The 25,273-nt window shown below is 50.4% G+C and overlaps 1 protein-coding gene across 1 annotated transcript in view; it reads left to right on the top strand.

Annotated features, from left to right (window-relative positions):
* Nucleotides 1-25,273, top strand: part of megf11 (multiple EGF-like-domains 11) — an 88,170-nt gene that overhangs the window by 3,463 nt on the left and 59,434 nt on the right. Inside the window, 5 exon segments of the mRNA XM_086162996.1 lie at nucleotides 13,166-13,277; nucleotides 14,068-14,169; nucleotides 14,412-14,512; nucleotides 21,751-21,843; nucleotides 21,970-21,990. Coding sequence (XP_086019122.1) covers nucleotides 13,174-13,277; nucleotides 14,068-14,169; nucleotides 14,412-14,512; nucleotides 21,751-21,843; nucleotides 21,970-21,990 — 421 coding nt within the window. The 5' untranslated portion in view covers nucleotides 13,166-13,173.

Raw genomic sequence — 25,273 nt, 5'->3', positions numbered from 1 at the left:
TGGAGAGACATTTATTCACCTTCTCATTCACAAGTCATAGAGATGTGACAACATTTCACCCTTTTATTCACTTCATGTAGAGACGTAGAACCACTCCCTCGTCACGTGAGGAGACCTATTCACTCATTCATTCACACATTGTGACAATTCAGGCTCTCCAATGAACCTCCTGCATGTGTTTGGACTGTGGGAGGAACCCTGAGGAACCCCGCGCAGACGCGGGGAGAACATGGAGACTACACAGAACGGCTCCCTTATGGTGCGTTTGCGTGTGTGCACATGTGTGTGCGCGCGCGCACGGCCATGGCTCCGTGAAAAACTTGTATCCACAAGAACTTCAGACACATTTTGCTCGACCCCTCCATCTGCAGCTTGCTGTCAGGGTAGAATCACCCCTCCTGTGGCGGCCATTATGGAGGCAGCGCATAACCCATTCTGTGTGTGTGTGTGTGTGTGTGTGTGTGTGTGTGTGTGTGTGTGTGTGTGTGTGTGTGAGCATATTCACAGGATCAGGGGATCGCACAGAGAGCAATCGCATTCCCTGTATTTACTTGCGGTGACACGGATGTGCTGAATGGATGCCAGGCGTGTGTCAGCCGCCGCCCGTTTAGTAAAACGCTGCGGACGCATCTTCTCGCACCCCGCGGTTCTTTTTTCCAATGACTATTGATGTGTCTCACCGCCGTCAGCCGGACGCTGTACGACACTAAGCTCCTGCGCTTATTCAGCAGCCCGGCGCCGCACCGATGATCAATGGCCGCCAGTCAGAACGCGAGCGGAACATGATTTGGAGGTCTGAATAACTGTCCACTCGACAGGGGCAGCTCATCCTTCTCACTCGGTCCCGTCCAGAGGAGCAGAAGGTCAGGACAAATACTTGGCAACCCTTGCGCGATCATCGCTGCAGCCGTGACCGCGGGAGATAAGAGGGAATAATGAAATAGACACGGAGTAAGTGGAGGAGGAGATGCAAGGAGTTTGCAGGAGGTCCTTCTGAGGAAGAGCTGCTGTGTGAATGTGTGTGCGTGTATGTATGTGTGTGCGTGTGTGTATGTGTGTGCGTGTGTGTGTGTGTTTGTGTGTGTGTGTGTGTGTGTGTGTGTGCGCGTGTGCGTGTGTGTTGAGATGTCCGAGGGTCCAAGTGCAATCACACGTTGGTATTCTGGACACAAAAGATTAACCTTCACCTTGAGAAGAGTCGCGTCTCTCAACCTTTTCCTTTTTCCGTTTTTTCGGCACGACATTTCGGAGAGAGCCCCTTCCTGCTTGGCTTCCTGCGTCTCGGGACGCTGACACAAAATAAATGAAGACACGGCGGAGGCTTGACGCACTGGACCCGGGGAGGGTTGAGGTGCGGAGCCGCTGGGGTGTAAAATTGCCCCGCTGGCCGTGCGGCCGCTGCTTTCTGTTGTTGTTTTTTTCCAAGCATGTCATGTCAATTACCAGCCACATTGTTCTCACGCCAGGTTTAAACCTCCCCCTTATGGGAGCTGGAGAAGAGAGTTCCTGAATGACTTGACATGCGAGTGCGTCAACTTACAGGTTCTCCAAGATAGAATAGAATTTTCCAAGCTAGAATAGTATACAGATGCTTATATCCAAAGGGACCTACAGTGGAGAACCCTGAACCCATGACCTCATACATGCAAAACACACACTCTAACACTAAGCTACCCGATCACCCGATGCAAACTGTCTGTTAGGTAAACTTTTGGTTTATGCGGTGAGCTGAGATGAGCGTTTGACACTGACGCGTCACCGACGTGTCATATGACCACCATCACGTGAAGTGACAGTGGGACGCGCCGCTGCCGCTACGTAGCACAAGGAAATCATGCAGAAACATGATGGAGAAATTGTTGTCGGTCTGCGAGAAGGCGGGAGATGTTTATGAGGCATTCGGCACGGCGGATTGTGGGAACGTGGACGGACGAGGCGTCGGAAAAGTCGTTCTAAGCCTGTCGGGGACGGTTGAAGCGTTTAGAAAGAGGAGCGGTTTCACTGTCCATAAATGGAGTTTAGACATAAAAGTGGAGCAAAGTTACATTTAGCTGCATATAGTAGCATTAAGTGTTTAGCCAGGAAGTTACGTTGAGAAATAGAGCACCAAATGCACCTTCTAGATAAATACACTAAAAAAGAACAGTTTATTTCTTTACATAATTATAAGTAATTGTCATTTATAAAGTAAATTTTTCTCATCAAAAAACATGGAACCGATTAATAGCGATTCGACTCATTTTAAACCGGGACATTTAATTTGATATCCGAGTCAATGGAGTTGCCATATGACTGTACTCCCCCACGCTAAGCCGTCCCCATGATGTCCAGCTGTTTACCCAGCAGCCCCTCGTTACTGGGGGGGTTTGAGGCGGCGGATCCTGCAGGTTCAAGGAAAAGACTCAGATTTCCTCTCGGAGGGCGGCGCCTGGCAGCGAAGAGTGCAACGCGACGTGTTTAGCTGTGGGCGTGACGCCCGGGGTTGGTCATTAGGAACACGCGGTGAAACAAGGTGACGGATATCGGCGGCAGGCTGAGCTCCACAACATCAAACACACACACACACACACACACACACACACACACACACACACACACACTGTTATTGTCGCTCTCTAAGTGGTCTCTAATTAGTGTTGTTACGGTGAAACGCCGGCCCAAAGTGGATAAGTGGTGTTTATGATTGGAGGATGCGACGGCTATGCGAGTAAGGACCCAAATCCAATTATTCCGATAAAGTTTGACACGGGAGGGAAAGCCTCTCTCTCCGGAAACCCTTTCCCATCCGAATTTGAGCTACGAGGAGACATTTTCGTCGTAGCAACCGGGGAGGATGACGCCCTTCCGGTTGCTATGCAACTACCGAGGTCAAATGACCCGCCGAGGGAGGCGCTGGCAGAGCGAACCGGCTAAAACAGGAAGAGGAAGTGAACGTGACACGGTGCCATCATTTCGCAAATAAGAAATCAGCACTTTAATGCAATTTTTAATGAATCTTTATTTATTCAGGGGGAAACCCGCTCACGCCACTGAACGCTTACATGAAATTCAATACGAGTTAACATTAATTGGCTTGAGGCTGACACTGTTTGCTCTGTTAATTAAAGAAAGAAAAAAAAATCCTCATTTCGATTCATGTGATTTTTCTTTTTTATTACCTCACCATGAATGGCGGCTGCTGCCTATTCAAACCATGATTCATTCGTCTAAACCCGTACATTTCTTTTGTAATTTCTACAGTTTGAAATAATACATAAAAATCATGAACAGTTTTTTAAGATAAGAATGCAGTCCTTACATTGTCTGCTTGGGGTGCACTGTTTTGGTCAGTGTTAGCAACACGAGACAGCACCGTGTGACAACCAACTTACAGCAGGCGGCAGCAACGCAGCTTCCGGGTCTGTAAATAGCATTTTGTCTTGCTGTCAGAAATGGACCTGCTTGTCCGTCGGCCCGACACCCTCATCGGTAAGATGTTGTCTTCAAAAAGGAGGGAAAAGTGGACCTGGATCGTAGGGTTTTCTTATTTGTTGGTTGAGGTTGATAAGAAACCCGTACACTCGGTGTGGATGCGGCGAGTTTCGGTGTCACGATGAGACTCGCCGTGGCGGAAAATACAACAAAAAGCACGGGGAACCGAGAAGATACGACTGAGGCGTCGTGTCGTTGAAATGGAATAGAAGGAATAGTTCTTTACATGGAAAGAGTTTTCATCATTTACCTGTTCTCCTTTTCACTAAAGCAAAGGAAACGTTTGGACTCAGTGTTCTTCCAGGTAATAACGCTCTGATTTTACCGGTCCGGCCACCTTGATATCAAATAAGGCCTTATGTGGCCCCCGGACCAAAAGGAGTTTGACACCCCGGGTTTTTGGAAAGGCCTCGTTCGGGTGACGGCCGTTCTTTGACCCAGTTCTCGACAGACGTCTCATCTCTCGTCTCTCCCTGGTGCGGAAAGCTGACGTTAGACCGGATTACCCCCCCACTCCCAGCCCTGAAAGCAATTTCTCGTTATCGCCCGCGCTTCGGAATGATCCGCGACGCTTCCTGTCTGCGGCGCCGGGACAAGTCTCTGCGTCTCCCGGAGTTAAATGTGATGTGCGAGGGGGCCGTGGACTCCCTCTGGTGGGCCGCGTCCGGCGCCGGCCAGCCCGCGGTACGGCAAGGTTATTGGGATGAAAGATGGCGTTGAGATTAGTGAGCCCTGCCTGGGCGTGTGGACGTTCGGCGTGCCGCACTGCGTGATTTATGGGAGTCGTGGTATCAGCAGTCACCATATGAATAAACCATGTGGCCGGAATTAAGCCGCCGTTAAACGACGCGCAGCGCTTTTCCCAGGTGCCTCCTCCTCCGAATGCACTGTCGTCGCCGCTCCCGCCGCTAACCAATTATAACTCGGAGCGCTACTAACTCTGTGGCCAAAAATACTACACAACCTCCAAAAGAGAAAAAAGGTTTGGGGGGCGGACTGCAACCCAAAGGTGAACAGAAGTGAGAGGTTTACTGCTTCCGAAGTTAAATCGTGGGGTCATCAGTCGAGCTGAATGACGAGACACTGAACAGCCTCATTTGAAGCCGGACGATTTAAATCGACCGTGAGGCTTCGTCCAATCGTAGCTCAGAAGACATCCGGCGCTGTACGGTCGAGAACCCCCCGCCGGGGGTTGTCGGCGTGGCAACCGCAAAAATGCACACGTGATGCCTTTTAATCGCCGCCGGTCTCTGAGCTGTTAAAGACAAGAACCCGGTGGCCTCGGCCTGCACGAGGGAGGCCGATGCTGTTTCACACACCGTCTGGTCCAGAGCCGCGTGGAGATTATGGCTCCGAGCACTTCTTTGTATTGAAAGGCTCCTGAGCGGGTGCCGTCCGGACGCCGGCGTGGAAAAAGAGAACGTTTTCGGTGCTCCTCAAAAAAACGGGTCATCGGCGGAGTCGTGCGAACGTCCCTGTGATTGACAGGCGAAAACCCCGCCTCCCGCCTGTGTGTCAGCTGGTCCTGGCTCCGCCCCCTGCAGAAAACAATTTCCTGTTTCACCTGCACCCCGTCAGTGAATCTGCCGTGGTCAGCTCAGCTCGTATTACGGTTCTTTCTCAGGGAGTCCTCTGTTACACCAAACTGGATTTAAAATCGAATCCTCCGGCCTGCGCAGGATTCAGACCCTCGTCCCGAGCAGGTGCGCCCTACTTCGCAAATATCATTTAATACACTGGAGCACAATTTTATTTCTTTTAATCAACTTGTTTTGTTGAGGACACCAGGTATAAAGGAGTCTCAAAATGTACTTATCGGCATGTTTGTGAAATGCTCTGCCACGGTTTGACTTTAGCGAAGGTTCGCAAGCCATAATGTGATTTTTGTTAACAGAGAAAACTTTGTGCAGGAGAAATAAAACAGCCATCTCATGTAGTAGTGACTTGACATGTATCACAATGATTGATATTCGTCGTATCAGCAGCCCAGCGGAGTAATCAAACTCCAAACACAAGCAAGAAAAGCAGAGAGTGCGGGAGAAAACTAATTCCAGAGAAAATAATGGAATGAATCAAAGGCTGGCAGAACGAGCAAATTGAAGAAGGAAATTGAATATCAAAATCAAAATTGATCACGGCGCTAAAATAGAGTCGAAACAAAAAGGGAAGGTGGGGGGGGTTTAAAAAAAAAAACATTGGACATGGCATGGGATCCACGTCATGTAAAAAGGGAACCCAGAGAAAGTAAAAAATGTAAAAGAAATAGCTGGAAATGGCTTTATTGAATCAGAATTGTATGTATAGCGTAAGAAACCTGCCGAGTGCCTTGCATTACCATCGGTGTATTCTTCCTTCTTTTTGGTGGTGATATGTGTATGTGTGTATGCTGTAGTTGGTTACAGGAGGGCGAACGAAAACATGTCACATTGGAGGGAACCAAATTCTTCTTTGTTTCCATAGTGATTTAAAGATGCAATGACCCAAAAATGTGTCCCGTGTCATTCTCATGCATGGGCGGCAAACAAGTTTTGCTTTGGGCAGCAAAGGTTGCTTGGAATATAAAGAATCCAGACCTAAAATGATGAATAAATAATTTAAAAAAAAGGCAAAAATCATACAATGAATGAAGTGCCAAGCTTCATTAGCGCGTGCTGCTAAGTGCACATCAGCACGCCATTGAGCGTGACTCATTTGCCCGCCTTAATTCCTCTTTTCCAGGAAGAGGTTCGGCTTCTCCTAATTACTGCTTAGTGCAAAATAAAGCGAATTGGAGCCAAAAACTAAGCCAAACAAATTACTGCATGGTTGAGAAATGAGGGGGGTCAAAAAAGTCATCACGGGGCTGCTTTTAAAAGGTTAGCCCCAATACAATGGCCAGGAAAAACCTAATAAGCTAATATCATGTGTGTTCTGAGTGACGCTAGTCTTGCTTACAGGTGGATCTTCATTGTCACTAATTCATCCATTCATTGCCTCCTGTACTATGAATTCTGTAAAACCAAAAGAAACATTGTATCTGTAAATGCCAAAGCACAAATATATATAATATAATATATATATATTCAGAAGATGAATAAATGAATAAATATTAGATGACCAGTACTAATAGCTCACCAGCTCACCAATACTAATGCCCATGGAAAAATGACCGTACATTAGCATCCGGCGAAGGACAAGAACCACAAACGGCACCGTTACCGTAAAAGTGAACATATTCCTACGTAGCGTAGCTTCTCCACAACAAAGTAACATCAACAAATTGCAGAATGTAAACTTCAGGCGCATGTCGAAGGTCACCGTTTGGTAGGACGCGACTGTTGGGCTCCATGGGTACCACTAGGTGGCGCCAAAAACCCAGACGTCAACTTCCAAATTAAAATCACGCCAACACAACTTGGTATCACATCATCGTGATTCCAGTTTGCATCTGCGGCGCTGAAAGCGACGGCCATTTTTCAAAGAAACGTCAGAGGCTGATTTATTCTGAGCTCTGCGTTTAGCCTCGGTTTTGTTTGGTTTTCGTTCACATGGTCACGTTTGTTCTGCTTTGCATCCACTAGAGTTCAGCATAAATGGGAATTACTGTACGCTTAGCCTTGTTGCTACGATACGCGCCAGAAATTTCATTTGGACTTTTGGAACTTCCGAAGCCGCCGTATGAAGTACCTCAAATCGTTCGACTGAAAATCAGTCCGACAGTGGTGTAAAAGTAGGACAAAGTCAAAACGGAGATATCTTCGGTTTCTTTCCATTCCTCTTTTTATGAAAAGCCTGATTTACAGACACAGGTTTTGGTTTTTAACTTGCACTGCTGCTCGATTCGCTTGGAAATTGCAGCAGAGACGGTGGTACGAGCTCGCAGGTGGCCGCCGTGGTCGCTTTTTCTTCTCTGACTCATTTTAAAGTCTAAACCAGACCCGCGCAATGAAATTCTGAGGTCATCATGCCGCTGGATCAGTGTCAGCGTAACTGCTCATTTGGAAGACGGACGCTGATGTCAAAGCACGCTGCCGTATAAGTCGACACGGCCGGGGCGCCGTTGTGCTGAATTGTGAGTCAACAAAGCGCCACGGGGGGGGTGGGTCAGCGGGCGCGGGTCACAGTCGCTGACCCACCCCTGGGGCCGGGGCTGTGTAGCATTTGTATCTTTCGGCCTTGACGTCCGGCTCAGCGCAGTCCAGAGGAAAAGCAGTAGCCGTGGCTTATTTTTCCATGCAAGTGTCCTTTAATGGAATCACAGCGCGGTGCCGGCCAGCCCCCTCCCTGCCCTCCCCGTCCTCGCCTGTGAATTTTCCCTTAAGAGATAAGGGCTTCGCTACCGGTTCCCGTTAGCGCTGACCTCTAAGTGAAAGGTCGCTTCGTGAGGTGGCGTTTCTCTTTGTGTGCTCGTTGAAATTACTTGGCCGTATGAAGCTTCCCCGCCCGCGCTCACAAATGCCGTGCTCTCCTGCCGGTCGCCAACACACCAGCGTGCTCAGGTATCCGCCGGAAGCCGTGCCCGGGATGCAGCTGCTTCATAATGAGGCCCGGCTCCTCATGACGCTGCCCCTAGCAACGTGGCGGCGGGTGGCCAGAGGCCGGGGGGCTCCGCTCGTTCGTGCTCGTTCCTCCAAATTAGGCCGTTCCGAGAATCATTCGGCAGCGATTACAAAAACTGAGCGGCGGAGGGAGAAAAAAACTCAGCCAAAAATGCTCGCGGGAGTGATGGGCGGATTGAGCGAAGACCGATCGGACGCTCCCGCCCGTCATGGACCGGTTTCCATTACGCCTATATAAACTAACGGAGGCCAGACGGGGAGGACTTAGCATTTTGACAAATGACCTCATCGGGCGTTCGCGATGAGCGCGAGCGGCCGCCGGGATCTATAGATGGGAGGGCGAGCCCCCGACTCGTGCCAGTCATCCGTGCCCGCCGAGCATCGCTCATCGCAGGGGGCGGGAGCCGGCCAGCCGGGGGACGGGACGGATAATTGCATTTTGCTTTAATAAGTCACACGCCGCAGACACGGCGCTTTAATCATGCAGGAGCCTCCGCCGCCGCAGAGGGGCTGATGTGTCGCCGGCTCATCAATGTCAGCGCTCCTGCAGGTGCGCCATGTTAATCGCGGGGGTCCTCGTCGGCGTCGGTGTCGGCGCCGGCGAGAGCGTCCTCTCACGCGCTGCGTCCTGCCTGCAGCTCCCAGCTAGCCTGTCAGCTTCAGATGGTGACGCCGTTTCATGGGCATCAGTCGCGGCGGCTGGGGGGGTTTCACGGTGTCAGTAATGACTGCGGCGCGGGACAGGCGACGCCTCCTTTAAGGGGCTCCCCGGCCCCCCCGGGGGACGGCCTGTGTGTGTTTTTTTTGGTCAAAACAGGCGAATCGGCCCACCCTCCCTCCGCTCAATTGATCCAACTTGCGTCATCTCCTAGTCCAACTGAGCGGAATCAAACGCCTCTCATCGTGTTTAGCATTCAGCTATTCAGACTCACACCCGGGGACGTGGCAGGGTCTTCGTAACAGAAGCGTAGTCTTCTCTTTTCGTCCTTGACATTTAGTTTCCTTTAAATTTATGGTTTCGGACAAACATCTGCCTGAGGAGGCGCGGCGGCGGCGTTAGGCTTTACTGAGAATAAGGTGTTAATGACGCGGTTGAAGAAGACCCACCACCACCACCTCCTCCTCCAGTCCGCTTTCCTGGTGCTCATGGATGGCATTGATGAAATGCACGCGGCAGCGGAAAAACAATTTCTCATCATTGCATCACGCACATCAGCGCACGTCGCAGCGGTTTTGAACCTGGCACGCTATCCGCTCCGCAGATCTCGCTCCGACCGGAACCCGAGATCACTTCCTTCCTGCGTCCTGAAGGAGAGGCGAAAGGAAGGGAGAAAAAAAATAGAAATTTTTATCTAAAAGGATCAAATCAGCGCTTGAGGCTGCTAATCTGGACCGTCGTTTTCTTTATAATTTTCGGATATAATGTAAATGCCCGTAATTATATTCAATACATTTAGAACGGTTACGTGAGCTGTGCTTTCATTCAGCTCCAATTTCCGAACAACATCTCCGTCTGATCACAGCACGGGGCTGAAGCCGAGATAATGAGCCGGCCGCTCCTCCATCGCTCGCTCTCACACACACGTACACACACACACACGTACACACACACACACGTACACACACACACACACACATACAAAAGACCAACGCTGAATTATTTATACACTGTGTTTACATCTTAATGGAAAATTCATGGCAAATGAGGGTCTGGAGGATCTCGAGGCTGCCCTTTGACCTCCCGGAGGAACGGCGATGCGGTGACACACACACACACACATACGCGTGACCGTGTTCGCCACGCACATGCGTTCTCACGGCAACGGCGGGCGTGTAGGCTTTGCTAATGAGAGCGGAAAACATCATTCCGCAAGCCACTTGTAGCGTTTGAAGCGCAAACGCTGGTTCGCCCAGCGAGCACCTCTCCAGTTAATGCCCGCTTTTATTTCTCGCCGGTAAGTCGGTGGCTAAGCCGGCCGCCACGTAGGAGGAGAGAAACGAGCGGTTGCGAAGCGGCGGCCGCGCAGGGGTGAATCTGCCTCGGGACAGCAGATGCTTGATCCCGTGAAGGGGTGAAAAGGAAAAGCATGTGTCCTCCGTGTGTCATCATAAGCTCGTTATTATCCCCTTCTTTAAACCCCCCCTTCCCACCTGCCATCACTTCTATGCAAGCGTGCATGTGTGTGTGGTTATTTGTGTGTGTGTGTGTGTGTGTGTGTGACTTTGTGCCTCTGCCTCAAAAGGAGCCTGAGGTGAGCTTTAGGTTGGCGGCCTCTGGCTATCAGATCAGTCGGCGTGTCTCCCTTCGAGGGTTCGGCACCTCAAACAGCCACTCGGAGCGATCGCAGCGATCCACTCCACTTCATCCCCGGCACGCTAACTTATGATCGCCCCGCGGCTTCGCCTCCCCTCCTCCTCCTTCCCACCCGGCCGACGGCTCGAGAGATTAGAGAAAATGTGGAACGGGGAGGCGCCTCGGTTTCGTCCAGGAGTCGCTTCGTAGGAACGGCAACAAAGTAAAGATTTCTAGTCAATCAAGCCGGGTCCCTGTCGTATTTAACGGGATTACATCAGCGAGGGGCTGAATATGAGAGCAGCCCGACCGGCGGCACGTGGTTGTGTGTGTGTGTCTTGATTAATCATCCTGTTAAGGAAATGAACACGACTTTAACCTCTGCCTGTCGAGATGAACTGCTACTTAGAGGAAGTGGAGGCTCCCGATTGATTTCCCTTCACGTGTGAGTGAACTACACGCCGCCGTCAATGCCGGAGATTAGCCGAACATGTGAACGTCTCTGTTTATTGGACGCCGTCGCCGAGAAAAATCGCTGTCTCTGCAGCCACTCTCCGAAGGGGTCGGGGTCAAACATCGCCAGGAACAAGCTTGAAGGAGTAGGGTTGACATTTTTTTTCAGGGGGGACAAATAGATGGATCTGTTTTAATTGGAGTTTGATGAGGAATCCGGCGCCGGCGTCGCACATCTGTTTGGCAGAGCAGCGGCCAGACGGTTGGCTTTTCACAAGCGAGGGCCCCGCGGCTGCTAACCGTGGCGAAATCAGCCTTCGCCGCCGCATCTCGTCTGGTTTCCTGCTTCTCAGGAGCCAAACGTTAAATTAAAAGCATCACGATGCAGAATCATTGGATTATTTCCCATCAAATTCATATATATATCATATTCCGCAGGGTGACACCTATGAACGGCGGCGTCCAGCTGGTCGACCGCCAGGCCGACACTTTCAGGGAAGTGATCGGATATCAATATTGATCGCTCGAGTGCCTGAGTGATTGATAATGCGGCGAGCGTTGGAGTTTCGTGAAGGCGAAGTCTACTTTTTAAAAGGACTGCTGAGATGCAGCCGGATTATTTACTTGTTTGGCCTGGTCGCCTGGTGGCTTGAGGTCTTGTTGAAAGGCTCTTGTCTTGGCCACTGGATTTGAATTCCTTCATTTGACGATGTTTCAGCCCTCGTCCCAGAGGCTTCTTCCGTTCTAATGACCTGTGCGGAGTTTCCCAATAGAACTGGCGGGGTTTCGGTTGGGTCTAGGCTATGGTGGCTTGATGTGTCAACGAGAGAGTTTTCTGCAGAAACTATGTGTAAGGGTTCAGGACATGACTCTGCAGTCCACCTACACATGGAGGACAAGGGCAGTCCTCTTGAAGACAGCAATGTCGGTAGTCCTGCCAGAGAGGACAGATGGTTCCAGGGAGGAGTCAAAGAAGCCATCTTTGGCAGAACGAAAAGAAACAAGTCTGAACAGAGGAGGGGCCTCAGACAAGGCCTGGTCACTTCCACATGAGCCCCAGGTCCCAAGACCCAACAGGTTTCACTCCTTTGTTTAGCTTCAACTTTTCACATTCCAATCCAGGTTATCCCGCTAAAGTTGCTCTTTTGTTCCAACGAACGACACCTCCATTAGCATAACAACTCCCTCGGACCCGGTGTCTGCAGATCAACTGCCATTTACATAACAAGCCACCATAACCTGGACCCGCCCAAAAACCTGGCAGTCGTCTCCGGAAACTCCCCACAGGTCACTGGAATTGAAGAAGCCTCTGGGACAAGGGCCGAAACGTCGTCAAGAGAAGAAATTGAAGTCCAGCTGCCACAACTAGAAGATTTTGTCTAGCATTTACCTGGATGACCGAGAACCTCGGCAGACGTGTTGTTTGGATCGGAGGTCAGGCTTGTGGCTCCTTGAACCTTGTATTGGTACAGCAAAGGAACCGGGGAGCTTCAGTTCCTGCAACCATCTTAGTTCCTCCTCCGAGGCAGGGTCTTCTTACGGTTCTATAGGAGCTCATAGATGCTTGGTGATTGGTGGAGCTCATAAGCCACGCCCACAAGCAGACACTTCTTGCAGGGCGCCATTTTTAAAAACTGGTCAGATGTTTTCTTGGGTCAAAATGCACAGAAGCAGCGAGGAATGGTGTGACGGAGTCGTCCGAGTTCTTCTGGCCTGCTGCGCCTCAGAGGGGTTTCTGGGGCTCGTAGAGGAACGTCAACATTTTGGTCCGGAATAAGTCCAAGTTAGCTAACGGGGTTCTCCAACCGACGAAGCAGCGGAGGGAGAAGATAAAAACACTTAGTTAAAAAAGAAAAACACAAGCACATCCTCTATCCGCTAGGGTGAGGATACTGGATCAAAAACTCCACTCAGGAGAGTTTGAAAAAAATCCGCACACCAAAAGAAAGATAATTTGATTTACATAGAACACAAACAACTTATTCTCACGAACATAGGCTCTTCCTCAAATGGTTACCGGAGATGCTTGCCACACACCTCCGGTAGTCCCGGTGGCTCAGGCGCTCCTCCGGCCGCTCAGAGTTGTGTGCCGTCCGGACCGCTGCCATTGAATCTGACAGCCACGGGCGCAAAGAAGCATCTAAAGCCTTTTCTGTCGAGAGCCGCTGGTGTCGTCCGCGAAGAGGTGGTTTTAATGAACGTCCGGCTCGCAATGTCGTCGATAACTCGGCCAGTCGGAAGCCCGTCTTTGTCTGCCGTCCAACTAAATATCACCTTCGGTCCAGCGAACGCTCAGAATGTATTTACTTGTGTTTTTATTTCGCGCCGCTGCCCGGAAAAATCACCGGCTCTCGTCCGGCCGGGTCGGTTCAAGGAGCAGTCACCGTGTTTCTCTGTCTCTCCTCCTCAGAGTAAATAATGGGGTCACCCGTCGCCCTGCTGGCCCCGCTCCTTGTTCTGGGGTTAAACGCCGTGTGGAGCCTCAACCCGGACGACCCCAACGTCTGCAGCCACTGGGAGAGGTGAGCGTCTTTGTAATTGGACCCGGCGCAATGGATTTCTTTAGATTTGAGAGAAAAACCCACCGGCGGCCAAATCGTTGATCCCTGAAACGTCGTCCGGAGTTCCAGATCGATCCTCCGGCCGCCGAGTTAACGGGGGCCGGGAGGAGCCGCGGCTTCACTTGAAATACGCAGGCGAATTGATCAACGCGCTCTCGCCCCGATCAATCACGGCCGCCTCAGACCCTGAATAATTATCAGTCGTGCCGTGCCGTGTCACTTATGAGCAATAAGCGGGGAATAATATCTGTCCTCCATGCAAAGGGGTGGAAAGAAAAGGGTGAAGATATATTATCTGGGTTATTGCCTGACCGAGGCGGAGGGAGGCGGGATGGCGGCGCAGCCTCGTTGGCCGTGAAATGAATCCCGCCGCTTCGGGTCTGCAGAAATCCTCATCTCCGCCTCTGGCTGAAAATATCTCCGGTGTAAATCTCTGAAAAGAAAAAAGAAAAGAGGCTCTTTCTCTGGACTTGCAACTGATTTTATTAATTTTGGTTGAGGAGGTGCGGAGTGAGAGGACCCACGCAAACACACACACATGCAGCTCCCGCTTATTTGGGGCATTAACATGGAGCTCTTTCTGCTTGATTTACAATAATTTCCTGTTCTGCTTGAATTGAGCTGTATTCACGTGGATTCTCAAGCAAGACATCAGTTTTATATTGTCGCAGGAAGCGGAGCCGGGGTTTCAAAATAAAAAAGGATGCGAATCCGTGATAATCGATGGCGTGATCAATCTCTGTGTCGGCAGCTACGCCGTGACGGTGCAGGAGTCCTACGCCCACCCCTTCGACCAGATCTACTACACCCGCTGCACCGACATCCTCAACTGGTTCAAGTGCACGCGGCACAGGTGGGTCCCGCCCTTGCTACCATGGAAACCGTGGCGGCGGCGCAGCCGCACGGGCCAAGGGTCGCCCTCCCCGACGGCCCGGGGTGTGAGTGATCAAAAGGGCGGGCGAGGCAATGTGTGCTCGAGGAGCGCTTTCGCACCTTCTCGCCCGCCTGCCGAAAAAGGGTAAAAATGAAAAATGAGACGATCTTTTCTCGCCCGGCCGTCCTTCAACAGTCCTTTTCGTGCCCCTCCTCCTCCAGGATCAGCTATAAGACGGCTTACCGGCGGGGAGTGAGGACCATGTACCGGCGGCGCTCGCAGTGCTGCCCCGGCTACTTTGAGAGCGGAGACCTGTGCGTCCGTGAGTATCCCCGTGTCCTCTGCACCCCGGAGATGTTTGAGGTTGTGAATTCTGAGCACAAAGCCGCGAGTTAGGATCGATCGCCGTGCGCGGAGAGGCTTTCCGGTGAAACCGCCGCTCCCCCGCCGGGCCTCCTCATCCCCGTCACCTCCTCCGACGCTACTCATCGGGCGAATATCACCTCGCCGCCGCCTTCCGTGTGGATTTACCCGGTTTAAGACGATTGGACATGATTTAATGCGGCGGCGCGTGGTTTTACACCTCCGACGGCTCCCCGGTTTACTCTGCCCCGCAAGAGTAATTTAATTGGAGTTGTATAACAATGAGAAAAATTAATGAGCCGCGCGGGCCCCGGTTGCGGGCTGAGTAGGTGCCGCGCCCGGCGTAAAACCACACAGGAATTCAATAACACGGGAAGAGCAGAGGCCGTGAAAATTGGACTACGGCAGTATGCTGATAATAATCCTTCACCGTCTTCTTTATGGCTTCATTAATGGTCATTGATTTCTATTTTTATTCTCACATCAAACCGAATACTTTGGGGCGTCAGCCAAATAAAGATAGAACATAGAGCTTCTGAGACTTTCTTTCTCTTTTTTTCCGAATATCCGCACCCCAACCTAATGTTTTATTCCCTTTAAGTAAAATTAGAAACCGCGCCGCGATGTTCTTCTCCGGCGGCGCCGCGTGGTCGTGCTAATCGACCCGCCGCCGAGGCCTCCGCCGGCCCCTGGGAGATGGAGGCCCTGATTTGGCGGGGTGTGGGGGTCTTTAAGGGCGGGCGCGGAGGTCGATCAATAATGTATCCCCGTAACCGTTTCATCGCTAGTGGAATCATTTATTCATTATTTTTAAGGATGCTAACCAGTTCGCTCGTTATCTAGGGGTGTTTAATGTTAAACGACGAGGGAAAATACACACACACACACACACACACACACACACACACACACACACACACACACACCTTCACCCTCCCCTGCACCTTCACTTCCTCCTCACCCCTCGCCCCTCAGCAAGGCCATTTTTGCCTTTTGCTGTCTTTGCAAAGCGTTTTAATCCCGGCTCCGCTCGCCGCTGGGATTAAGGTTTCTGCTCTGTGGAGCTGTTTTGCATGGGGTGACAAAAAAAAAAGGGGGGGCATTATGGGGTAAATTGACCCGGTGTTATCTATTCGATGTAAAACGTGCAGCCCCTCCTTCGCCAGAGGATCGTTTGTGCACGGTGCCCCCCCCCCCCCCCTTTACTCCATTAACTTAAAGATAAAAACATTCATGCATGTTCTACGGCGCTTATCGTGCACTCGAGGTCGGGGAGTGCAGGAGCGAATCATTGGACGAGGGTTGGGTTTCCCCCTGCACCAATCACAGGGCAGCATACAGAGATGTACAACCATTCCCACAGGATTAAGACATACTAGCATTCACCTTCTGCTTTCTGTGGAGGGTCTCAGTCATCCGGGTCGTGCCAAATTCCCGTCTAAGTTTCTTGTTGTGGCAACCGGACTTGAATTTCTTCTCGCCCGTCATCCCAGAGGACCTCTTCAGTTCTAATGTCACTTTAAAAAATCAAACCCTACAATAGTTACCTCAGCATAACTCGTCGTCGTTCGTTGTTCTCCGTGGGTCTTAGAGGAACGCTATTTCAATGCTCTGCGTGTGTGAAAATATGGCAGTACGGATGATAAAGTTGAATTCGACTTTGCGGGGAGATCACAAGTAGAACTGCCGGGGTTTTGGGCAGCTTTGGGTTATGGTGGCTTGTTATGGAAGTGGAAGAGTTGATTGGCAGAAACCAGCGTCGGGGAAAATCAGGTTATCATTGTTGTACAACCTTGAACTACTACAGCAATACCCAACTCTAAATACCCAGGAAATACTACAGCAATAACCTCGACGCGTCTGTCGTCTACTTCTTGATGGTTGTGAGATATTTGGTTTGTGTTCTCACCGTACGTGGTTGTTCGTTGGATCGGATTGGCGATCCGGGCGCCGCAAGATGGAAGCCTCTCAACTAGAGGTTTGTTCGGAGTCCAGCTCACGCACCCGATCCCATCCTCGTCGCCAAGTTAGCAGAGGTAAAAGTCTCTCGGGTGAGGAAGCAAGACAACAATAAGTCTTCTGAGTTGACCGAAATGTATTACAGAAATAATGCATTGAATTAAAACGAATGACCGGCAAAAATCAGCAACGGTCAACAATGATTAGCAGTCATCGTCAGTCTGATCTGTAACCAGAATCAGCGCTTGATTCTCCGTACGAGCCTATGTAGAGACAAGGGGAGAAAGATCATGTACGCATAGTTGTCAGCTAGTTAATAATTCCTTTTTAGATACGTCGGTATGTAAAATCAATGACACCATGTACTTCGGAACAGACCGAAGGATGGACAGGTAAAGGGAAGCTGTCATACAACGCAGCGGGAACGGGCAAGGTACATGTTGCACAATGAGGATGAGCCGGTTTTCCCCCACAACTACATAGGTCTGATTCGCGTCTCCAGACAAATCGGTGTCTCCGGTGAACCTCTTGTGTGTGTTTGGACTGTGGGAGGAACCCCCGAGGAACCCTACGCAGAGGTGGAGACCATGCAGACTCCACATAGAGAGGCTCCCTGAGGGAATCCGTGGAATCTTTGAGGCGGAACCGTCCTGCCGCTAAGATAAAAAACCCCACATTTCTAAATCACTTTCAAAGGTCGGCCGAGCCGGGCCGCGGCTCCGGGAGCCAACGGAAGTGACGGCGTGGAAGCCGAGCCATTTGAATAATGGAGGTCGACTCCGATGATGTCAGAAAGATTTATTTATTTCGATGTTTATTCATTGGTCCGAGCTCTTCTGCGACGCCTTGTTCTTTGATGGTTTTGTCTTTTCCTCCATAATCAACGCCTCCGTCCCTCGAGGATCTTTATTAATTCTGTGACCTTTGATTGGGCTTAAGTCATTACCTTAATCTGTAACTAACCTATGTAGAGGATGTGAGGAACTCATTTCCCTCCTAATAAGCATGATTATTACAGCGGAGCCGGGGAAGCCAGAGGAACCCGCTAATGACGAGATTTTAACACCCCCCCCCCCCCCCCCCCGGTCCCTCCGTCCAACATCCAGGTCGGCTCCCGCTTGACACCTGGCCGTCCAGCGAGTTAGCGTTGCACGGCAGTAGAGCTAATGTGCCTCATTCATTCATTCATTCCCTCATTTGTTCATTCATTGTCGATAACAGCTTGTCCTGCACTCGTGTGGGCGGGGGGGGGGGGGGGGGGGGGAGGTGCAGCCATTCGCCATTCAAATGACAGAGCTATACAAGCGTTCATTCTCTCACTGTCATGTCATACATAGAGACGTGCAACCATTCACCCTCTCATTCACAGGTCATCAGGAGAAATACAACCATTCACCCTTTCATTGATCCATTCACATTTGGACATACAGCATTCATCCATTCATAGAGACATCAAACATTCACCCTTTCATTTACAGGTCATTAGTAGACATACAGCCATTCACCCTCTCTTTACATGTTGTTTAGAGACACATATTCATTCACTGACCAGTTTATGGGTCATGTAGAAGTAGAGTTTCCCAACCTTGTTGGAGCCACAACACATATTTTACAGCAGAAAAATCACTGAGCACATAGCCAGATAAATATGTCAAAAAATGTTTTAATGAAGTTGAATGAAACCGCAGTGTCCGTTTGCTGACTCGGTGTAAAATGTGGCCCTGTTTGCTCGAACTCAAACTTGATATTCTTGTTGGCACTGAGAAAACGCAATCTAATTCATTGTTCTGCCTGACACGGCATGCTGCCCACATAGATGGACCCATTGTTTGCGTTGAATGAATAATTTTTGGACCAATCAGGTGAAAGCGGCACCCCGATTATCCGTGTTGAGAAACAGCGATCGTGAGACACGCGGCCGATCCGGTGAACAGGATTGGATGGTGGAGGTTTATTCTCGGGGCAAAAAGCCAAGAAGACAATGGAGACGAACAACCACTCACCCTCTCATTCAGACGTCATTTGGGCAAACAACTATTCACCCTCTCGCTGACCCAAGATGGCGGCCTGACTGGGTCCTGCTCTGTGCTACTTTTTCACTTTTTCGCATCTGCCCCATCGTTTGTCGTTTGTCTTCGTGCAATCATTCCCCCCCTCATTTATGGGTCATAAGTAGATATACAATCATTCACCCATTCATTCATCCATTCATATAGAGAATTTGAAACCATTCACCCTCTCATTCACATGTCGTGTAGAGACACATATTCATTCACTGGCCAGTTTATGGGTCATGTAAAAGTAGTGTTTCCCAACCTTGTTGGAGCCCCGGCACATATTTTACAGGAGAGAAATCACAGAGCTCACTGCAAGATCAATGAACAGTCGACAGGATCTGATTTATACTCTGCAGTTTAATGTTATTATGTGTTGTTATTTTGTACATCTCATGTTGCCGCGGGCCAGCGAGAAGCACCTTCTCGATTCCTCGGCATGTCCAGCGCATCCATCCATCCATCCATGCGCTCAGGATCGCGGGGATGCGTGGCAACTTTCCCAATCCTTTCTAATAAACCCGCGCCGTGGTTTTTGACTGTGGGAGGAAACGTTGACACGGGGAGAAGGTGCAAACTCCACTTGCTAACCACCGTGCCGCCCGCGACCAGTGCATGTCAAAGCAAAAGGGACATAAAGCCATTCACCGTTTCATTCCCCGTGCCGGCATGCGTTCGGACCGTGGGAGAACCCGAGGAACCCCTCACAGACGCGTGGAGAACATGGAGAGACAAAGACAGAAACTCCAACCGGGGTCAAACCTGGACCCTCTTTTCTAGGCTTTTCTAGGCGGAAGCACCAAACGCACATTTCATATTTTTGGTATTTTTAGCTTCTTTTTTTCTTTCCCCCCCAAACCAGAGTGTCTTTCTGCGCCTTTCATTTCTCTTTCATTCAATTTCATTTTATTTTATTATTTAGGCTTCAAAGGCTTTTAAAAGTAAAAAAAAAAAAAAAAGAAGAAGAAGAAGAAGAAGAAGAAGAAGAAGAAGAAGAAACCAGAAAGTTTTTGGGGGGGAGATGTGCTTGGAACCTACATATATTTATGTAGGTTCCTCCATCGCGCCTCTACTTATAAAAAAATAATAATAATAAAAAATGGCGGGTTTCTGCCACCCCACCCCGCTGAAAACAGCGAGGAGCCGTGCAGAGACTGTAAAAGTCGGTGCCACAATTGAAAAAAGATTGCAGTCGGACCGGACAGGAATATTAAATGCATTAACAATGCATGACAATTACCAATTAGCTCCATTGTTCCCCGTCCTGATAACACCTCTGCATAATGAGTCAGATTAGACTTTTATCGAGATGAAAGACTCAATTTTCCAACAGATTCCTCAGACATGAGTTAAGCAGAGTGATTCATGAATTTCAATTAAAATGAAAGGCCTACCTCCTATTTTATTATGCCGTTCCCTTCAGTACACCGGTTCAGATCTCGGGAGAGGGGCGCGCTTTATCCTCCTTCCCCACATATTCAAAACTTCATTTCCATATTTCTTTCTTTTTCTTTCTTTTTTCTTTTTTTTTTTAGAGGATGTGACACATTTGCATTTTCCTGTTCCGGCTGATCAGAAATTTTTGCTGATTGAAACTAAATGAAATCAAACTGGGCGGCGGTGACATTGAATTCGCCTCCCGTCTTTGAATGCTGCGGAGGCGCATCGATTACAGGTAGTCGATCTCGCGCCTTCGTCAGCACAAATGTTGGAGCTCGCCTTCTCTCTCCCTCCACCTCTTCCTCTTCCTCTTCCTCTTCCTCTTCCTCTTCCGCCGGCTTATTGGAATTAGACAGTTGTCCGCCGCCACACCGATGCTGAGGGATCCTCCCCGAATAACCTTTCAATCTCTGGTTTACCATTTTTGCCTGGGGAGCATTTCTCTGATTAGCCCCGGCCTCTGTGCGTTGGGGACTCACTCCCCCGACCCCCCCTCTTCTTCTTTTTCTTTTTTTCCCCCCTCGCTGGCAGCGGATCCTAATCGAAGCCTGATTGAGTGATAATCTATAGCGCCGGTGTTTCGGGCCGGCTGCCAGCCCCGGCCGACCTCCCCCGCCCGCAGAACCGTGCTCAGTGATGTCCCGCTCCGAGCCCAGAGAGATCTTGGAAGCCCCCCCTCACACAAATCCAAAGGACACACACGTGTGTGTGTCCTTGGATTTGCATCCGCTCCCCAAGTTTGCAGGCCACGGATTCCCATCAGACGGAGCCTCCTCCCGCCGTATCGCCCGCTCGGTCTCCACCGCCGATCAGGGGTGACCGTTCCTGTCTTGCCGGTCCGGTTTTCTTCCCCCCTCGTTCTTTACGAAAAAGAAAAAAAAACTAAACACGCAGACACTCCGGCGATCCGAACGCGGCGCCGCTTCTCCGGAATACCAACGGCGGGCGGATCAATGGCGTGCCGGGCTGCTCGATATGACTGATCAAGAAAACTGCACACTTAGTAAACAGCGCCCCGTCAAAGCATCGCCACATGACAAAGCGCCGGCGGATCAAATTAGCGAGACGGGATTTACGGCTCTTCGCCGACCGGGCCTGCTCTCGGTCGAAAAGAAAACCGCGAGATGAACCTTGACATCCGTGTGCGATAAAGGATGAGGGTGTAACCAGAGATGGGACGCTTTAGGAGGAAAACGGCTGGAGGTAGCAGAGATGAAAATGTCGAGGTTCTCGAGGAAGAGACTTACAGATGCAACGAAAGAGGGTTGATAAGATAAGAGAAGATTAACTTTATTGATTCTTTTGTCACAGCGGTGTAGCAGTTATAGTGTCCATAAATATGAATATAAATATAGAGAGACAATTAGAAGACAGTCAAAGGCATCTGCAAAAAAACAGACAGCAGAGAGAACAACAACAACAACAACAACAACAACAACAACAACAACAACAACAACAACAACAACAACATGAATGCACAACAGAATGAAAAAAAAAACCAAGGCAGTAAAGGTGAAAATAGACGACCAAAACGACAACAATAAGGAGAGGAACATAAACAGAGTGACAATAGCGATGACAAAAGTAAACAAAACTAGGCCAAAGTGGTCTGAGACCAACAAGGATAGAGGAAGGACACGACACGTATGAATGGGTGAGGAAGTCCGAGGAGGAGGAGAAGAAGAAGAACGCAGACTTTGAGAGTTTTTTCAGCTGCTATCCGTGTGTGTGTGTGTCCCTGCAGCTTTGTGCACGGAGGAGTGCGTCCACGGCCGATGCGTGTCCCCGGACACGTGCCAGTGCGAGCCCGGCTGGGGCGGACTGGACTGCTCCAGTGGTGAGTCCACATCGCACTTTAAGACTTTCAGAGCGGCTTTGGCCGCCTGCTAGTTTGGCGGGTTGCGGCGAGTCGCCTCGGCCCGCGTCTCTCAAAGCTGCTCAGCTTTGTATCCTCTCTTCTTAGCAAACTCCTCCAACGGAGCAGGTGAGTTACAATGAATTCATTCTCATTTGCTGGTAGTGGAAGTGATTTGCTTGATGGATGGATGGATGGATGGATGGATGGATGGATGGATGGATGGACGGACGGATGGATGGATGGATGGATGGACGGACGGATGGACGAATGGACGGATGGACGGACGGACGGACGGACGGATGGATGGATGGACGGACGGACGGACGGACGGACGGACGGACGGACGGATGGACGGATGGATGGATGGATGGACGGCTGCACCCCTCCCCCCCTCGCCTCCTGAGCTCTCTGTTATGGTCTTAATCATGATGAGACGGTTTGCTGTGGCTTGTTTGGCTGGAATGATAAATCAATGCCGAGGGCCGGAACAAGATGTTTCGCCGCTCGTCTCCCCTCTGCCCCGCCGAACGCTGGCTCGCCGGTGGTGCCGAAGCCCTCCCGAGAACCCCGGATACCCGCTTTAGAGCTCGCTGTTGTTGAGGGAAAATGATGGACGCCGTCGGGAGCGTTATCGCACGGATCTATGACTTTTCATTAGCAGGAGAGCCATTCGCTGATTAGCAGCCGGGCGTAAATCAGCTCAGTCTCGCCACGGCGTTTGGCGCCCCTCCTTTCTCGCCCAGCGGGTGTCGGGGGGCGCCCGTCCGTCCGCAGGTGCCGGACTTCATCTGCTTTATTAGAACAGACTCCATGATGGAGACAGAAGCATTATTCATAACTTCAGATTTCCATAGCAGGCAGGATTCCAGGCGTTTTTTTTTCATTTACGAGCTTTCATCTGAAGAAATGAGGAGCGCGTGCCAATTTTTAAATTAAGTCTGCCCTCTTTTTTTCATTTGTGTAAATGGTTCGGCTCTTCTTTTTTGGGGGGGATTTCACTGGGAAATGTACTCAAAGGCGCTGAGAATGTAAGCGAAGGCCGAGGAGCGCACCTCGACGCGTTCGGTCGGAGTTGTAGCTCCTCTCCGCAGCAGCCGACGGCGTGAACGGGGATGCGCGAATATGATAAAAGAAAGACAAGCGTGTCGCCCGGGTGCCGAGACGGAGCTGCCGTGGGACGCCGAGTGGCCTAAAGCTGAAGCGACAGCCTCTCTGCCAGCGATCTGGCTCCCGATCAAAGGCTTGGACCTCGTTTCTGGAGCAGCAGCCACCAGGAAGCTGTTTTGTATATGGGTCAGGTGGTGAGACAGAAGAAAAAGAAAGAAAAGCGTGAGAGAGAGAGAGAGAGAGAGAGAGAGAGAGAGAGAGAGTCGGACCGGCCGGAGGAGAGGAGACGGCAGATCGGGAACTCGTTGGGAGGCTGGAGAGAGACATCACCTGTTCTCCACCCGCCGGAGCCGGGAAAACATTTCATCCTCCTTCCCGAAGAGCACGGACGACCCCGTGACCTCTCCGGAGGGAGGGCAGAGGGGGTACCGTGGAAACCCTCTCAAGGACGCGGCAGTCGATATGAAAACAAAAAAAATACAACCAGCAGGATATTTGCTGTTGACTTGTTTGCAAAAAAAACAAAAAAAAACACTTTTCCATCCATCATCCCGGATCTGGAGCGTTCCATGTTCGGTTCTCGCTCCGCCGACAGATGAATCATTCATTATTGTTGCTTTGCCTGTGTGTGTGTGTGTGTGTGTGTGTGTGTGTGTGTGTGTGTGTGTGTGTGTGTTGTGCTCTTGAATGTCTCTCTCTCTAATGACATGCTATGCAAACACTTTTGGTTCATACTTTCCCATTTATCAGTTGAGGGCGCCCAAACATTCTCGCGTTCCTCTCCGCGCCTGCACCGGTGTTGTGCTATTTTTACACACTAAAAAAGTACTTTTTATCTTCTGGTTGCCTCTTTATGTGCTTGTCTTGATAAAGAACGATTGTTCCCGAGAGGATTCGTGCCGCGTTTAGCGGGAATGGCGATGTTTCCTGCAGAAGGCGGCGCATATCGACGCAGCCGGGGCTTGTGGGAGCGGCCAGCCTAACTCCAGCGGGTTTTTAAGCCACGCCTCCGCAGCCGCGGCTCACGGAGGACGTGCGTCTGGCCGTTGATAATGAATTAGTACAACTTGGACGCGGATTGACCCAGTCGGCGCCACTAAATCCCGCTCGTCGTTTCACAACCGGCTTTCGGACATCGATTTCACGCACGGCGTGAAGGTAATGATCCGTCCGCGGCCCTGCACTGCGATGCGGTGAAAACACTAGCGAGCGCAACGATAAATAAAAGAAATATAGCCCTCGAAAAAATAAGAGGAACACTTAAACAACACAATGTAACTCCAAGTCTTTCACACGTGTGTGAAATCAAACTGTTAACTTTTTGGACTGTGGGAGGAAGCGACACGGTTTCATTTGGACTTGTTTCAAGGACACGCGTGTTCGTGTGTTGTTGTGTGTTTTTTCACTTTCATTTGGAGTGTGACCCCCAACCCGGACCTGCGTGGGTTCATACATTTGATTCCCATTGATCATTTTTATGGGATTTTCTTGTCAGCACATATTTCATGAGGAATATTTCATTTATTCAGTTCCAGGATGTGTTATTTCAGTGTTCCCTTTATCTTTTGGAGCAGTTTTTATTGCCCAACCAGAACATGAATGGTTGCGTGTCGCCGTGTGATCGACAGCCCCCCCCCCCCCGAACCACCCCGAACAAGTGTCGGAAAAGTGCGAGGAGTAGTTTAAACTCGGACGCTTCCTTCCTTTGTGCTCGAGGAGGAGATCCATCACACTTTATGGGCAAATCTTCCGTGGCCGGTCAGCCGTGGTCCACCGAGAAAGGGGAAGCCCCCCCCCCCCCCCCCCCCGTAATGTATTCAAATGGGAAGGCAGCCACGGCTGCGGGTGCTATACACATGATTAATTGATGAATGTAGCCTATGAACTCTTGTTTATGGGATCCTGCACCAGGCGGGGGGGGGGCGTACTTTACGATAATTGTCAACTAAAACAGTGAGATTCTTCATTATTAAGGTTTTAAATCAGTGATTGGTTTTTATTAGATCCGGCGAGCGGAGAACCGGGGATGGCCGCCTTTATATGATGGGTCCGATGGCGCCGCATCAGAAGCGTGAACACTGGAGTTTGTATAAAGAACCCCCCCCCCCGGCACCCGTCCACAGTATTTATACATTATTCTGAGAAGCCGCCGCCGCTGCGCCAGAGGGTTCTTCTCGCTCGACGCAGAACTTCAAATACCTCGGAGCTCGTCTGCTCGATCTCCTCTCGCTGGTTATCTTATATTTAGCAACGAGTATTTGTTCTCTTCTTGTTGTGGGAGCAAAGCCCCCCCCAAAAAACA

This window comes from Fistularia commersonii, chromosome 17, assembly GCF_037954325.1.
Source record: "Fistularia commersonii isolate RoL2024-O1a breed Wild chromosome 17, RoL_Fcom_v1.0, whole genome shotgun sequence".
Taxonomy (NCBI): domain Eukaryota; kingdom Metazoa; phylum Chordata; class Actinopteri; order Syngnathiformes; family Fistulariidae; genus Fistularia; species Fistularia commersonii.
This window is presented reverse-complemented; position numbering and strand designations above follow the sequence as displayed.